General features: G+C 52.4%; 1 protein-coding gene across 1 annotated transcript in view; it reads left to right on the forward strand.

Moving 5' to 3' along the window:
* The window catches only part of csnk2b (casein kinase 2, beta polypeptide), a 61813-nt gene extending 55732 nt beyond the window's left edge, over positions 1-6081 (forward strand). The window contains exon 6 of the mRNA XM_087979137.1: positions 4831-6081. Coding sequence (XP_087835263.1) covers positions 4831-4921 — 91 coding nt within the window. The 3' untranslated portion in view covers positions 4922-6081. The remainder of the gene's footprint in view (positions 1-4830) is intronic.
* The last annotated feature ends 11589 nt before the right edge of the window (positions 6082-17670 follow it).

Raw genomic sequence — 17670 nt, forward strand, 5'->3', positions numbered from 1 at the left:
GGGTTCAGTAACGGTGTACGGGAACGGCTGGGCCCGGGGGGCTACGGCGGGTTCAGTAACGGTGTACGGGAACGGCTGGGCCCGGGGGATAGCGGCGGGTTCAGTAACGGTGTACGGGAACGGCTGGGACCGTGGGGTAGCGGCGGGTTCTGTAACGGTGTACGGGAACGGCTGGGACCGTGGGGTAGCGGCGGGTTCAGTAACGGTGTACGGGAACGGCTGGGACCGTGGGGTAGCGGCAGGTTCTGTAACGGTGTACGGCAACGGCTGGGCCGGGGGGACCGGCGTGTTCTGTAACGGTGTACAGGAACGGCTGGGCCCGGGGGATAGCGGCGGGTTCTGTAACGGTGTACAGGAACGGCTGGGCCCGGGGGGGTACGGCGGGTTCAGTAACGGTGTACGGGAACGGCTGGGCCCGGGGGATAGCGGCGGGTTCAGTAACGGTGTACGGGAACGGCTGGGACCGTGGGGTAGCGGCGGGTTCAGTAACGGTGTACGGGAACGGCTGGGACCGTGGGGTAGCGGCAGGTTCTGTAACGGTGTACGGCAACGGCTGGGCCGGGGGGACCGGCATGTTCTGTAACGGTGTACAGGAACGGCTGGGCCCGGGGGATAGCGGCGGGTTCAGTAACGGTGTACGGGAACGGCTGGGCCCGGGGGGCTACGGCGGGTTCAGTAACGGTGTACGGGAACGGCTGGGCCCGGGGGATAGCGGCGGGTTCAGTAACGGTGTACGGGAACGGCTGGGACCGTGGGGTAGCGGCGGGTTCTGTAACGGTGTACGGGAACGGCTGGGACCGTGGGGTAGCGGCGGGTTCAGTAACGGTGTACGGGAACGGCTGGGACCGTGGGGTAGCGGCAGGTTCTGTAACGGTGTACGGCAACGGCTGGGCCGGGGGGACCGGCGTGTTCTGTAACGGTGTACAGGAACGGCTGGGCCCGGGGGATAGCGGCGGGTTCTGTAACGGTGTACAGGAACGGCTGGGCCCGGGGGGGTACGGCGGGTTCAGTAACAGTGTACGGGAACGGCTGGGCCCGGGGGATAGCGGCGGGTTCAGTAACGGTCTATGGGAACGGCTAGGCCCGGGGGGTATGGCGGGTTCAGTAACGGTCTATGGGAACGGCTAGGCCCGGGGGGTATGGCGGGTTCAGTAACGGTGTACGGGAACGGCTAGGCCCGGGGGGTATGGCGGGTTCAGTAACGGTGTACGGGAACGGCTGGGCCCGGGGGGGTACGGCGGGTTCAGTAACGGTGTACGGGAACGGCTGGGCCCGGTGGATAGCGGCGGGTTCAGTAACGGTGTACGGGAACGGCTGGGCCCGGGGGGATAGCGGCGGGTTCAGTAACGGTGTACGGGAACGGCTGGGCCCGGGGGGTACGGCGGGTTCAGTAACGGTGTACGGGAACGGCTGGGCCCGGGGGATTGCGGCGGGTTCTGTAACGGTGTACGGGAACGGCTGGGACCCGGGGGATAGCGGCGGGTTCTGTAACGGTGTACGGGAACGGCTGGGACCCGGGGGATAGCGGCGGGTTCTGTAACGGTGTACGGGAACGGCTGGGCCCGGGGGATAGCGGCGGGTTCAGTAACGGTGTACGGGAACGGCTGGGACCGTGGGGTAGCGGCGGGTTCAGTAACGGTGTACGGGAACGGCTGGGCCCGGGGGGATAGCGGCGGGTTCAGTAACGGTGTACGGGAACGGCTGGGCCCGGGGGATAGCGGCGGGTTCAGTAACGGTGTACGGGAACGGCTGGGCCCAGGGGTACAGCGGGTTCTATAACAGTGTACGGGAACGGCTGGGACCGTGGGGTAGCGGCGGGTTCAGTAACGGTGTACGGGAACGGCTGGGCCCAGGGGTACAGCGGGTTCTGTAACAGTGTACGGGAACGGCTGGGACTGTGGGGATAGCGGCGGGTTCAGTAACGGTGTACGGGAACGGCTGGGCCCGGGGGATAGCGGCGGGTTCAGTAGCGTATGTCTTAAGGATTATTGCTCGAATTGTGTCAGGGCCCATCACCTTTGCAGTATCCAGTGTCTCCAGCCTGTTTGTTCATAACACTGATATGAGTCACTGGCATCTCGAGACTGAGCTGCAGCAATAACATGGTTGGTCTCTCCATCCTGATGAAGCTGAGTTCTCCCATCATCAAGCCTGGATCCATTCTATGAATTGTTTGATTCTCCATCACCATGGCCTGCTGCGGGTTTGAGCCACTCTTCCCCTGCGGTGTTAGCCTGAGCCCCTGTATTATTGGGAGCGGGTGTCAGCCACACCGCTGTTCTCTGGCCTGAATCAGGATTGATTTTGTGTATGTGTCAGCTGTCGCTGCCTACGTCCCTGGGATGTTGAAATCCAGGATTACTAACCTAGTAACTGACTCTGTCCAGCCAGTGCTGTTTCACTTCTCCACCTCCTGTGTGGTTAGGTAACATGGCCACTGCAAATGGAAACTCAAGAGTTCTGTTTGAAAGAACTTCCCAGGAGCTATGAAACATTAGCTTGTGCTTGCACAACACTGGCCAGATCATTCCTTTCTTTTTAAAATAACAGCCTGCAAACCGCAGCAGACCATAGACAGGCCAGAGTGTTCTCCCCAGTCTCTCTAAAACACCAACCGAAACACAACTTCTTGGAAACCCTCAGCAGGTCTGGCAGCATCTGCGGAGAGAAATCGGTTTACGACTCTGACCTGAAACGTTGAGATGTATAGCGGACCCTTCGGTCCAACCCATCCATGCTGACCAGATATCCCAACCCAATCTAGTCCCACCTGCCAGCACCCGGCCCATATCCCTCCAAACCCTTCCTATTCATATACCCATCCAAATGCCTCTTAAATGTTGCAATTGTACCAGCCTCCACCACTTCCTCTGGCAGCTCATTCCATACACGTACCACCCTCTGTGTGAAAAAGTTGACGCTTACGTCTCTTTTATATCGTTCCCCTCTCACCCTAAACCTATGCCCCTCTAGTTCTGGACTCCCCCACCCCAGGGAAAAGACTTTGTCTATTTATCCAATCCATGGCCCTCATGATCTCATAAACTTCTATAAGATCACCCCTCAGCCTCTGACACTCCAGGGAAACATCCCCAGCCTATTCAGCCTCTCCCTGTAGTTCAAATCCTCCAACCCTGGCAACATCCTTGTAAATCTTCTGAACCCTTTCAAGTTTCACAACATCTTTCCGATAGGAAGGAGATCAGAATTGCACACAATATTCCAACAGTGGCCTAACCAATGTCCTGTACAGCCGTAACATGACCTCCCAACTCCTGTACTCAATACTCTGACCAATAAAGGAAAGCATACCAAACGCCGCCTTCACTATCCTATCTACCTGCGACTCCACTTTCAAGGAGCTATGAACCTGCACTCCAAGGTCTCTTTGTTCAGTAACACTCCCCAGGACCTGCTTAAATGCTGTGGCATTGTTTTGGAACTTTGGGTCCAGTGACCCTTCCTCAGCACTGATGGTAATTGGGAAAAAGGGTGGTCTTTATACAGGAGAGGACTAAATGATCAGTGGCGATAGAGCTGAGAGAGAGAGAGCAAAACCGTTGGGCAGACAACAGGAGTTCACGGTCAGTGTGTAGGAATGAATTTGCTGCTGATGGCAACCCATTCGCAGCTGACAGTGGGTTGTGTGTAATAGCAGACTGTGTGATAACAAGGCCTGGTGGGTGGGAGTTGGGTTAAGGCCAAGGCTGGTAGGGGCTTCCTACCCCAAAGTTGGTGATCCTGATAGAGTCCAGAAGGCTGCAAGGTCCCCCAAGTGGAAAATGAGATGCTGTTCTTCCAGCTTACACTGAGCTTCACTGGAGCACTGCAATAAGCATGGGACAGTGATGTTAGCCAGGGAATAGGGGTGGGGCAGGGGGTTAAAGTGGCAGGGATCTGGAAGCTCAGGGTTATTGGTGAACTCAATACTATGTTCCAACACCTCACTTTCTGCTTGGGGACCCTGCTGCTTTCTGCAGTCAGAACTGAATTCACTCACTTTCTACAGTTTGAGCTTCTTCCGTCCTCGTCCTCGTCCTCGTTCTCCTCCCCCAAGCCCCCACACACCAGACCTTCCTCACTCATGGCGAGAATGTGGTTCAGGCAGCACAGAAGGACCAGGAGAGTTGACGTTTCGGGTATAAGCCCTTCATCAGGAATGGGAGCTTATGCCAGTAACGTCGAATCTCCTGCCCCTTGGATGCTGCTTGCCCTGCTGTGCTTTTCCAGCATCACATTCTCTCCTCTGTTCCCCAGTGTCTGCAGCACTCACTTTCTCCTCCTTGTTATCCCATGGTCTGCTGTTGTACACAACCCACTGTTAGCTACTGACGGTGCCTTTTAATTAGCAGCTCCTTGTTCCCCCACACTGACCTTTACTCCATCTTATCTCTGTCCAACTGGTTTTCTCTCTCTCTTCCCCTCCCACCAATCTTCTTGTGAACACCAACTCTTTCCTTGCTACCCTCCGTTCTGAGGGAGGGAGCATGGCAGCCTGCAGAAACTGGGCACAGGGACACGCGGTGGACTTTCACAGAGAGACTCCGGCTGAATTATCGCCCGTTGGGTTAGGGTGATTTGGCAGCAGCTGGAGAGATCGCGGTTTTCTGCCCATTGAGATGGCTGGAACCAATTTGGCAGTGTGACAGGATGGGATGAGGATGTCGAGACTTGTGGGGTTGGGGGGAAACAGCACTAGCGAGAGAGATGTTGACAGACACTGGTGTATTCAGACCTGCTCGTTTCTCGCAACCCCTCTTTAACTCTGTTTCTTTCCCTCTGTCTCTGCCCCTTCCCTTCCCCCCCCCCCACCCCCCTGTCCTTCACCAGGCTGTACGGTTTCAAGATCCACCCCATGGCGTACCAACTCCAGCTCCAAGCTGCCAGTAACTTCAAGAGCCCCGTCAAGACTATCCGTTAGAGAGAAGTGAAGCCACGTTGATCCAGCCCATGCTGCTGGATTTTCCACCTACCGTGTGTCGGCAAGTGCGATATATGCCACAAAGCTGCAGATAGTGTCCACTTTTAACCAAACCAAACTACTCCTCCACCCCCCCCCCCCCCCTCCCCCCCAACCCTTCCTATCTTTCAGGTCTCGAGCCCTTCCCTTCCCTCCCCCCCCCCCCCCCCCCCACCCCTGCCCTCCCCACATCCCATTTACAGAGTCATGAACTGAAGTTGGTGCCAATGGATTTCTTTCAGTGGGAAAATACTTAACACAAAAAAAACATTTTGTTGAAACAAAAATCCACGTGTGTGTGTGTGTGTGTGTGTGGGTGGGTGGGGATCAGCTGGAGTAATCCTTTCCTTTTGCAACAGGAACCTCCCCCCGCCTCACTGTAGCGCCTGGTTTTGTACCTTTCCCCCAGACCGGCTGTGCCTGGGATCCCACCGGAGAGCAGCAGCATCTGCTCACTCATGGACGGGCGCTGTTTCCCAGATCACCCCGAGACTTGTGGCTAAGGTCTCCCACCACCTTCTGTGGTGGGTTGGAAACCAAGGGAGGTGGCACCGCTGGGGTGGACGCGGTTTCAGAATGAGCTGAGGCCCACATTACTGAGGAAGAGTCCGACCTGTCAATTGTTCACATCATGCTGCCAGCCGCAGGGCCCAACCTGGTGTCAGCGAACTGTTTGGGGCGAGAGAGATGGAGGGAGGGCACTGCAGGTAATTTTGAGTGCATCCCCTTTGTTCATCTTTCAGCACAGCTGAATTGCCCCACAAGAAAACATCACTGTCTCTGTCTGTGTGTGTGTGTGTGAGGCAGCAGCAGTACTCCCTGAGAAATCCCAGTTATTAACTTCAGAGAGCCCACCCGTTCCTGGTGGGAGGGACTGTCATTTTATTCCCCCAGCAAGCCCAGAGTTTGGTGGAGGGTGGGGGGGGAGGAGGTCTATTCAGTTCTAACTTTTTGTCCCGCCCGGTGAGGTTACAGACATTTGCTGTATTGTATGTATTGTATAAAGGATGTTGTTGACTTGGTAAATGCTGTCTTATGTTTTTTTTAAGTGTTAAATTGGTTTAGGGATTGTTAGCAACCTTTATTTCTGAATAAACACGTACTTCACGTGCTGAATTCCATTCTACAATTCCTGTATGTTCAGGACTGTTCCTCCATTGTTTGGGCCTAACCCCTCCCCACCCTTCCTTTCCCAATGTTGTAATTAAGGATCTCGGCAGAAACACTATCATACAGTCATACCACACAGAAACCCTTCAGCGTAGCTTGCCTATGCTGACCAGGCATCCTAGGGGGTGGTACGGTGGCTCAGTGGTCAGCACTACTGTCTCACGGCGCCAGGGACCCAGGATTGATCCCACCCTCGGGCGACTGTCTGTGTGGAGTTTGCACCTTCTCCCCGTGTTTGTGTCGGTTTTCTCCCACAGTCCAAAGATGTGCAGGTTAGGGTGGATTGGCCATGGGAAATTGTCCCATAGTGTTAGGTGCATTTGTCAGAGGGAAATGGGTCTGGGTGGGTTACTCTTCGGAGGGTCGGTGTGGACTTGTTGGGCCGAAGGGCCTGTTTCCACACTGTAGGGAATCTAATCTAACCGAAATTAATCTAGTCCCATTTGCCAGCATTCTGCCCATATTCCCTCAGCCCTTCCTAGGGCAATGCTGAGCAATTCCAAATCAAGGTGGATACAGCCATGGGCACTGCCCAGTTTCTCCCCACCCAGGGGAGCAGGCACAGAGATTGCACTGACCGTGCGCTGTGTTATTTTGAACCAGCCAGAAGCAAACCAACTGGTTTCACCCAGTTGTACAGAGTAGCTCCCATATTGAAACCTGGCTGGGGAAATGGGATCAAACTGAGTGTGACTGTTCCCTGGGGTGTGATTTTCCCATCATTCAGCGGTGTGTTCTTCAACCCGTTAACTCCTTTGCTGCTGCTGCTCAAAGACCTGAGTGTTTATCATCGTTTTAGGTGTTCTCACTTCCTGCTTCAGCTAACAGGTTGTAAATCAGGCAGGAGAGGTGTTTGTGGATGTGGGCATCTCTGCCTGGGCCCAGCATTTACTCCCCTGCCCCTAGTTACCACCCCCCCCCCCCCCCCCTCAAAAGTGGGGGTGAGCTGCATTTACTACCCCTGTCCCTAGTTACCCCCCTTGAGAAGGTGGGGGTGAGCTGCATATACTGCCCCTGTCTCTAGTTGCCCCCCTTGAGAAGGTGGGGGTGAGTTGCATTTACTGCCCCTGTCCCTAGTTGCCCCCCCCCTTGAGAAGGTGGGGGTGAGCTGCATTTACTGCCCCTGTCTCTAGTTGCCCCCCTTGAGAAGGTGGGGGTGAGCTGCATTTACTGCCCCTGTCCCTAGTTGCCCCTCTTGAGAAGGTGGGGGTGAGCTGCCTTCTTGAACCGCTGCAGTCCATGTGCTGTGGGTAGACCCACAATGTCCCTTAGGGAGGGAATTCCAGGATTGGGACCCAGCCACACTGAAGGAACGGCCGATATATTTCCAAGTCAGGATGGGGAGGGGCTCGGAGGGGAACTTGCAGGGGGTGGTATCCTTCTAGATCATAGAGGGGAGGGGAATGCGTACAATGTATGCGGAACTCCCTTCCTGATCCCGTGGTGAAGGGCTTTTGCCCGAAACATCGATTGTCCCGCTCCTCGGATGCTGCCTGACCTGTTGTGCTTTTCAGCAACACTGTCGACCTTGAACCATTTTCCAGCCAAATAGGAATGAAGTCCAACAAGGGGAGGGGAACTGTTGGATCTGGTCATTGGAAATGAGCCAGAAAAGATAGGATTAAGGTAAGTGAGTGGCAACAGTTAAGACTAAACTTGCAAGTAATCAGAGAAAAATCTAATCTTTCAGCAACAGGGTAATAAAAATGTGCAAGGCTGTTGACAAATAGCCAGAGCACAACACAGCCCAGTGGGAGGAATGGGCAAGTCACTGCTGAAGCTTAGGTGGATAAATCTAAGACGGAGGAGCTGGGAGGCCTACCTGAAGGGTCTGAGGTGGAGGAGTAGGGCGCAAAGTCAGAATAATTCGGAAGGCTGAGATGTTTGTTTCCGAGTGCATAAAACTGTTCAAATATTTTACGGATACCTCAAGTTAACAAAACAAAAAGCTCATCGAGGCATAGGCAGGATCATGTTACTGGTAGTGACAGAGATGGTGGATTATTAAATTGTTTCACTTTGCTATTTCACCGAACATCAAAGAGATGATGAGTGCACTCAAAATCTATTTTGAGAGTTCTTTCGGGGACAGGGACAGACTTGGTAGCAGATCTTTGTCAGGTGAGAGGGGAAATATTGAAAAGGGACTTGGCGAGCAACTTTTTCACAGAGGGTGGTGTGTGTAGAATGAGCTGCCAGAGGAAGTGGAGGGTGGGGGTAGATGCAGGTACACTTAGCACTCTCTCAAAAGGCATCTGGATGGGGATATGAACAGGAAAGGTTTACAGGGATACGGGCCGAACACACACAGGCGGGACTAGTTCAGCTTGGGAAACTTGGCTGGTATGGACGAGTTGGGCCAAAGGATCTGTTTCTGTGCTGTATGACACAGTCAGGGCAAGTTTATTAAACAATCAGGGCGGTTATTCTGGAAGCAGATTTATTCAAAATGTAACAAACGTCTGGGCTCTTGTGTTACCGAGGTAATGTCCCTATATCTGGGCTAGGAGGCCTGAGTTTAGATCGCACCTGCTCCACAGTTGTGTAATAACTCCTCTCTCTGAATATGTTCCTTAGAAAATGCTTGCAGCAAGGATCCTGGCATATGAAGTGGGGGGAGCAGGGGTGCAGTTGGCTGGAACAGGGAGGTGCCTTTGTCCATGTTAGTAACAGTGAGGTTGAGGGGTCGAGAAAGCACATCTCCTGAACGATATTGGACAGACCATACTCCCTTAGCTGCAACCCTTTGGAGTGTTGATATGCAGAGGGATCTGGGTGTGCAGGTCTACAGCTCGCTGAAGCGGGTAGTGTAAAAAGGCCTATGGCATACTCTCCTTCATTAGAAGGGGCATTGAGTATTAGACAAGTGATGCTGCAGCTTAAGTTAGGCCACACTTGGAATATTGCGTACTGTTCTGGTTCACTGTACAACCAGAGGGATGTGAATGTTTTGGAGAGGGGATGGAAAAGGTTTAACCAGGATGTTGCCTGGTATGGGGGAGTTTAGCGATGAAGAGAGGTTGGATAGACTGGGTTTGGTTCCTGGAACACAGGAGGCTGAGGGGCAACCTGATAGAAGTTTATTAGATTGTGAATGGCCTGGATAGTCTCTTATTTCCCCACTCTATTTCCCAGGATGGAGGAGTCAGTTACTATGGGACACAGGTTCAAGGTGTGAGGGGGAGGGACGTTTTTTACACAAAGGGTGGTGCGTGTGTGGAACATGTTGCCAGAGGAGGTGGTGAAAACACACACAATAATAGCATTCGAGAAACACCTGGAGGGATACAGATCCTGTAAGTGAAGGCAGTTTTAGCATAGAAGGGTAAATTGTGTCATTGCAAGCTTGGAAGGGCCTATTCCTGTGCTGGATTGTTCCTTATAGCAAGATTTTCCTAAAACTATTCAAGGCATTAGGCAGACTGCAGCTGGGATACCTTACTCAAACACACCGAAATTCTATGGTGGGGAGAGGATGTTTCCCCTTGGGTGAGAGACTGTAGGACCTACAGGGGCATCATCTCAGACTAAGGGCTAACCCATTGAAGACAGAATTGGGATGGAATTTCTCCACTCTCCGAGGGGAGTAAATCTGTGGGATTCCCTACAGCAGAGGGCTGGCGAGGCTGGGTCATTCAGTATATTCAAGGCTGAGAGGGATGGAGAGGTTTAATCAGGAAGGGAATTGAGGGTTAGGGGGAAAAGGGAAGGGAAGTGGGATTGAGGATGGTCAGGATCAGGTGTGATCGCACTGAAAGGTGCCACAGACTCAATGGGCTGAATGGTCTCCATGCTGCTCAGTGTGTAATAGAAACAGGAAGGGGTTCAGTCAATGGCTCCAGCCGATTCCAGTGTCAGTGAGATTCCCAGCTCAAGTGTGTCTCTCCTGCCCTGACACTTCACAAATATTCCTGTCTATATCCAGCTACACTCCCATGCCCCAGAAATTCTCTCTGGTCTGCAATCAGCACAGAGCATCAATCCATTGTCCCTGACACTAACTGGGCAGACAAAGTGCAGTTGGAGCTGGGTGAAGACGTCCTGGTGTCAATAAGGTCCACTAGTCATTCCTCTCAACTCCAGCCAGCATGGATGGAATGTGCTCCGTCTCTGTTAAAACACCACCCTTTGAGACAGTATATTCCTGTTAGGGTGAAAGGCTGGATGACGACAGAAATCGAGAGGAGAAAGTGAGGACTGCAGATGCTGGAGATCAGAGCTGAAAATGTGTTACTGGAAAAGCGCAACAGGTTAGGCAGCATCCAGGGAACAGGAGAATCGACGTTTCGGGCATAAGCCCTTCTTCAGGAATGAGTAAAGTGTGTCCAGCAGGCTAAGATAAAAGGTAGGGAGGAGGGACTTGGGGGAGGGGCGTCGGAAATGCGATAGGTGGAAGGAGGTCAAGGTGAGGGTGATAGGTCAGACTGGGGTGGGGGCGGAGAGGTCAGGAAGAAGATTGCAGGTTAGGAAGGCGGTGCTAAGTTCGAGGGATTTGACTGAGACAAGGTGGGGGGAGGGGAAATGAGGAAACTGGTGAAATCCGAGTTCATCCCTTGTGGTTGGAGGGTTCCTAGGCGGAAGAAATCGAGAGCTTGGTTCAGAAAAAGAAGGAAGCATATCTCAGGTACAGACAGGAGAGATTGAGTGACTCCTTAGAAGAGTAGAATCGGAAGTAGGAGTATACTTAAGAGGGAAATCAGGAGGGCAAAAAGGGGACAAGAGATAGCTTTGGCAAATAGAATTAAGGAGAATCCAAAGGGTTTTTACAAATACATTAAGGACAAAAGGGTAACTAGGGAGAGAATAGGGCCCCTCAAAGATCAGCAAGGCAGCCTTTGTGTGGAGCCACAGAAAATGGGGGAGATACTAAATGAATATTTTTGCATCAGTATTTACTGTGGAAAAGAACATGGAAGGTATAAACTGTAGGGAAATAGATGGTGACATCTTCCAAAAAGTCCATATTACAGAGGAGGAAGTGCTGGATGTCTTGAAACGGGTAAAGGTGGATAAATCCCCAGGACCCGATCAGGTGTACACGAGAACTCTGTGGGAAGCTAGAGAAGTGATTGCTAGGCCTCTTGCTGAGATATTTGTATAATCGATAGTCACAGGTGAGGTGCCGGAAGACTGGAGGTTGGCTAACGTGGTGCCACTGTTTAAGAAGGGCGGTAAAGACAAGCCAGGGAAATATAGACCAGTGAGCCTGACCTCGGTGGTGGAGAAAGTGAGGTCTGCAGATGCTGGAGATCAAAGTTGAAACTTTATTGCTGGAACAGCACAGCAGGTCAGGCAGCATCCAGGGAACAGGAGATTCGACGTTTCGGGCACAGGCCCTTCTTCAGGAATGAGCAGAGAGTGTTCAGCAGGAGAAGATAAAAGGTAGGGAGGAGGGACTTGGAGGAGGGGCGTTGGAAATGTGATAGGTGGAAAGAGGTCAAGGTGAGGGTGATAGGTCGGAGTAGGATGGAGGCGGAGAGGTCAAGAAGAAGACTGCAGGTCAGGAAGGCGGTGCCGGGCTGGAGGGATCCGGCTGAGACAAGGTGGGGGGAGGGGGGATGAAGAAACTGGTGAAGTCCAAGTTCATCCCCTGCGGTTGGAGGGTTCCCAGTCGGAAGATAAGACGCTCCTCCTCCGACCGTCGGGTTGTTGTGGTTTGGCGGTGGATGAGTCCAATGACCTGCATATCCTCGGTGGAGTGGGAGGGGAGTTGAAATGCTGTGCTACAGGTTGGTTGGGTTGGTTCGTCCGGGTGGCCCAGAGGTGCTCTCTGAATCGCTCCGCAAGTAGGCGGCCTGTCTCCCCAATATAGAGGAGGCCACACCGGCTGCAGCGGATGCAGTAGATGATGTGGGTGGAGGTGCAGGTGAATCTGTGGCGGATATGGAAGTTTCCTTTGGGGCCTTGGAGAGAAGTGAGGGGGGAGGTGTGGGCGCAAGTGTTGCACCTCCTGCGGTTGCAAGGGAAGGTGCCGGGAGTGGAGGTTGGGTTGGTGGGGGGTATGGATCTGACAAGGGAGTCGCGGAGGGAGTGGTCTCTACGGAAAGCTGATAGGGGAGGGGAGGGAAATATATCCTTGGTGCTGGGGTCTGTTTGGAGGTGGCGGAAGTGACGGCGGATGATGCGCTGTACATGGAGATTGGTGGGGTGGTAGGTGAGGACCAGTGGGGTTCTGTCCTGGTGGCGGTTGGAGGGGCGGGGCTCAAGGGCGGAGGAGCGGGAAGTGGAGGAGATGCGGTGGAGGGCACCGTCGACCACGTCGGGGGGGAAATTGCGGTCCTTGAAGAAGGAGGCCATCTGTGTTGTACGTATTTTGAACTGGTCCTCCTGGGAGCAGATGCGGCGGAGACGAAGGAATTGGGAGAATGGGATGGCGTTTTTACAGGGGGCAGGATGGGAGGAGGTGTAGTCCAGGTAGCTGTGGGAGTTGGTTGGTTTGTAGTAGATGTCCGTGTTGATTCGGTCACCTGAGATAGAAACAGAAAGGTCTAGGAAGGGGAGGGAGGAGTCCGAGACTGTCCAGGTGAATTTGAGGTTGGGGTGGAAGGTGTTAGTGTAGTGGATGAACTGTTCAACCTCCTCGTGGGAGCACGAGGTAGCGCCGATACAGTCATCAATGTAGCGAAGGAAAAGATGGGGGGTGGGGCCGGTGTAGTTGCGGAAGATGGATTGTTCCACATATCCTACGAAGAGGCAGGCATAGCTGGGGCCCATGCGGGTGCCCATGGCTACTCCTTTTGTTTGGAGAAAGTGGGAGGATTGGAAAGAAAAGGTAGAAGACAGAGGGTGGTGGTGGAGGGTTACTTTTCAGACTGGAGGCCTGTGACCAGTGGAGTGCCACAAGGATCGGTGCTGGGTTCTCTACTTTTTGTCATTTACGTAAATGATTTGGATGCGAGCATAAGAGGTACAGTTAGTAAGTTTGCAGATGACACCAAAATTGGAGGTGTAGTGGACAGCAAAGAAGGTTACCTCAGATTACAACAGGATCTGGACCAGATGGGCCAATGGGCTGAGAAGTGGCAGATGGAGTTTAATTCAGATAAATGCGAGGTGCTGCATTTTTGAGAAAGCAAATCTTAGCAGGACTTATACACTTAATGGTAAGGTCCTAAGGAGTATTGCTGAACAAAGAGACCTTGGAGTGCAGGTTCATAGCTCCTTGAAAGTGGAGTTGCAAGTAGATAGGATAGTGAAGAAGGCATTTGGTATGCTTTCCTTTATTGGTCAGAGTATTGAGTACAGGAGTTGAGTTGACGTTGCGGCTGTATAGGACATTGGTTAGGCCACTGTTGGAATATTGCGTGCGATTCTGGTCTCCTTCCTATTGGAAGGATGTTGTGAAACTTGAGAGGGTTCAGAAAAGATTGACAAGGATGTTGCCAGGGTTGGAGGGTTTGAGCTACAGGGAGAGGCTGAACAGGCTGGGGCTGTTCTCCCTGGAGTGTCAGAGGCTGAGGGCTGACCTTATAGAGGTTTACAAAATTATGAGGGGCATGGATAGGATAAATAGACAAATACTGTCTTTATTTTTGTGATTTTAGTTCATGGAAAAATATTAGGCAGGATTGGAGAACTCTCCCCGTGTTCTTTTGAAGTACTGAGTCATTTACGTCCATCAAAACAAAAGGGAAAATGGCCTTGTTTTAATGTCTCACCCAAAAGGTATAATCTCCCAACAATGCAACATTTCTTTAGCACTGCACAAAAGTGTCGATCTAGTAGCCTATCCTCGGTTGCTGCCTGAATTGCTGTGCTCTTCCAGCACCACTGATCCAAAATCTGGTTTCCAGCATCTGCAGTCATTGTTTTTACCTAAATAGACAAAGTCTTTTCCCTGGGGTGGGGGAGTCCAGAACTAGACGGCATAAGTTTAGGGTGAGAGGGGAAAGATATAAAAGAGATCGAAGGGGCAACTTTTTCACGGAGAGGGTGGTCTGCCAGAGGAAGTGGTGGAGGCTGGTACATTTACAACATTTAAGATGCATTTGAATGTGTATATGAATAGGAAAGGCATGGAGGGATATGGGCCGGGTGCTTGCAGGTGGGACTAGATTTGGTTGGGATACCTGGTCGGCATGGACGGGTCTGTTTCTGTGCTGTAAATCTCTGTGAGTCTATGACAGGAAATTGACTGGGGGAGCCCCCTTCCAAAGGAAGTAAATCCCTCCTAAACAGGGATACCAGAGCAATGTGCTGCGCTCTGGGTGTGGTGTCAGCATCCACTCTCTTTATTGATTTGTTGAATAACTGGTTTTACTGCTCCAACACTGTTCGAAAAGTCAGCATTCTTGCAAATTACCAGCTTGACCTTTTCTCAAATTCTTTCAGGGCATCCGAACTTTGCTGGACTATTCCAGTGGATTTTTCCACACGCACTGCAATCTTTTTATTTTTAAACTCTTCTCTAACCGGAGAGCTTCTGCGACCCATGTGCTGACAGGGAGACCGCTCCCCCTCCAACCTCCTCCCTGTCCTCGCTGAACCCCCTGCCCCCCAACCCCACAGGCTCCCCACTTTATCAGTGCCTCAGTTTTTAAGATGCTCAGATGCCCCGTCTCTCTAAGGTGGCCACATGGCCTACAGCAGAAATGGCTACGCGACTGGTTAGGAGCTATAATGAAGCATGCTGGGAATTCTGGCCAAGTGGAACTCTGACTCCAGTTAAAACTGCAGCCAGGGTATTGTAAACTGTAACCCGTGTTAACCCAGTAAGGACTGTCTTAAGTGGTCTCCCAGACTTGGTGTCTCTCGGTGTCAACTTATTAGCAGTTAACCCGTTCGGCAGTTGGTTACCGGTAAACTCCACAGGGCTGGCTTCCAGCGGTATGTTTGGGGTCTGGCCGATTCATTGGCTAAGACCCAGAGATGTTGCTAGGAGGATGAGCACAGTTTGGCAGAACAAAGGCTAACCTTTGACCATCGAGACCAATATGGCCTTGAGTCCATCTTCAGAGAAGGAACAGGATGAGGCAAAACCCACATCATTGGCCCAAATGAGCATGGTGTTTGGTTCAAACAAAACTTAGAGTTGAACGTGAATGAAAGGCGGCTGAAGTGAAGTGATTAAAGCTGCAGTTGTCAGATGTAGTAAGAATAAAATATTGCAGCACCTGTGTGATTCATGTTGAATACTGGGACTTCAGGAGTTAAATAAAGAAGGACTTAGCTTAATTAAAGACTGTCTCAACTCCCTGTCACACAACAGGAGAGCACCTGAGGTCTCAGCACTGGCCTCTTGACCTCTCCTGGAGATGTGCTGCTTCGACCTTTCACCCTTCGCTCTGAGATAGCCAGCCGAAACCTCTGGGCCTCACTAGCTTGTTTTTAAAGCATTTTTAGGCACTCCTTCTGCAGCCTGCCTGTTCGATTCCCAGTCACCAGGTGTGGGTGTGAGCCAAGTGTTTGACAAAGTCATATTGCATGTCTTGTTACTCTTTCTGAAAGACAAATGGTGCACCTCCCAATTTGGGTAACACCCAGGCTTCAGTGAATCCTCTGTCAGTCCCTGGTACATCAAAAACACGACACTTATCCAACACACAGGACCAGACGTTGGCCATTCAATGTAGAGAAGGTTAGGAGGCACTGATGGGCAGAGTGGGCTTGTTCTGTCCCTGAATATGTACGTACCTATACACCCAGAGTCAGACAGCATGGAAACAGACCCTTCGGCCCAACCAGTACATGCTGACCATAATCTCAAACTCAACTAGTCCCACCTGCCTGCTCCTGGCCAATGTCCCTCCATACCTTTCCCATCCATGTCCTTATCCAAATACCTTTTACACATTGTAACTGTTCCCATATCCACCACTTCCTCAGCAAGTTCATTCCACACATAAACCACCCTCTGGCTACAACATTTGCATCTCATGTCCTTTTCAAATCTCTCTCCTGTCTCCTTAAAGATATGCCCAGAAGTCTTGAAATCCCCTATCCTAGGGAACAGACACCCACCACTAACTCTCTCTATATACCCCTTCATAATTTTATAAACCTCAATCAGGTTGCGTCTCAACCTCCTGCGCTCAAGTGAGAATGGTCCTGGTCCATCCAACCTTGGACTGATCTCTGCTCACTGGCCTTCTCCAGGACGGAGTGGAATCTGGAGTGTTGCTGGAGAACAGATAGTTTCAGCCATCGCTTTCCATCCTACACTCGTCAGGATGCTGTGCGGGAAGGGCGGAAAGGGGACCACTGCAGACGCTGGTGAGTCAGAGTCCAAACGGATGGTGCTGGAAAAGCACAGCAGGTCAGGCAGCATCCGAGGAGCAGGAGAGGTGATGTTTCAGCCAAAATACCATTATCAGGAATTGCTTTGCAAGAACACCAAGGGAAAATAATAGCAGGAGTAAGCCATTCAGGCCTTCAGCCCCACCCTGACTCTCAATATCACCACGGTTGGTCATCCAACAACACTCGAGAATCCAGGGACAAAGCAGCACCCACAAACATCCCCTTCCTCCTCCACCCCCCGACACTCAGTAACAGCAGTGTGTACCATCTACAAGGTACCCTGCAGAAACTCCCCAAACATCCCCTCCCTCCACCCCCCGACACTCAGTAACAGCAGTGTGTACCTTCTCTCTCTCTGGACTGGGGGGTGGATGGGGGCATTGCTGGGTTTACCTTCTGTCTCTGGACTGGGGGGGTGGATGGGGGCATTGCTGGGTTTACCTTCTCTCTCTGGACTGGGGGTGGATGGGGACATTGCTGGGTTTACCTTCTCTCTCTGGACTGGGGGGGTGAATGGGGACATTGCTGGGTTTACCTTCTCTCTCTGGACTGGGGGGGAGGGTGGATGGGGACATTGCTGGGTTTACCTTCTCTCTCTGGACTGGGGGGGTGAATGGGGCCATTGCTGGGTTTACCTTCTCTCTCTCTGGACTGGGGGGTGGATGGGGACATTGCTGTGTTTACCTTCTCTCTCTGGACTGTGGGGTGGATGGGGCCATTGCTGGGTTTACCTTCTCTCTCTGGACTGGGAGGGTGAATGGGGACATTGCTGGGTTTACCTTCTCTCTCTGGACTGGGGGGTGGATGGGGCCATTGCTGGGTTTACCTTCTCTCTCTGGACTGGGGGGGGGGGTGAATGGGGACATTGCTGTGTTTACCTTCTCTCTCTGGACTGTGGGGTGGATGGGGCCATTGCTGGGTTTACCTTCTCTCTCTGGACTGGGAGGGTGAATGGGGACATTGCTGGGTTTACCTTCTCTCTCTGGACTTGGGGGTGGATGGGGCCATTGCTGGGTTTACCTTCTCTCTCTGGACTGGGGGGGGTGAATGGGGACATTGCTGTGTTTACCTTCTCTCTCTGGACTGTGGGGTGGATGGGGCCATTGCTGGGTTTACCTTCTCTCTCTGGACTGGGAGGGTGAATGGGGACATTGCTGGGTTTACCTTCTCTCTCTGGACTGGGGGGTGGATGGGGACATTGCTGGGATTACCTTCTCTCTCTGGACTGGGGGGGGTGGATGGGGACATTGCTGGGTTTACCTTCTCTCTCTGGTCTGGGGGGTGGATGGGGACATTGCTGG

The sequence above is a fragment of the Chiloscyllium plagiosum genome, unplaced genomic scaffold (genome assembly GCF_037043375.1).
Source record: "Chiloscyllium plagiosum isolate Xiang-an unplaced genomic scaffold, Cpla_swu_hap1 HiC_scaffold_35, whole genome shotgun sequence".
NCBI lineage: Eukaryota > Metazoa > Chordata > Chondrichthyes > Orectolobiformes > Hemiscylliidae > Chiloscyllium > Chiloscyllium plagiosum.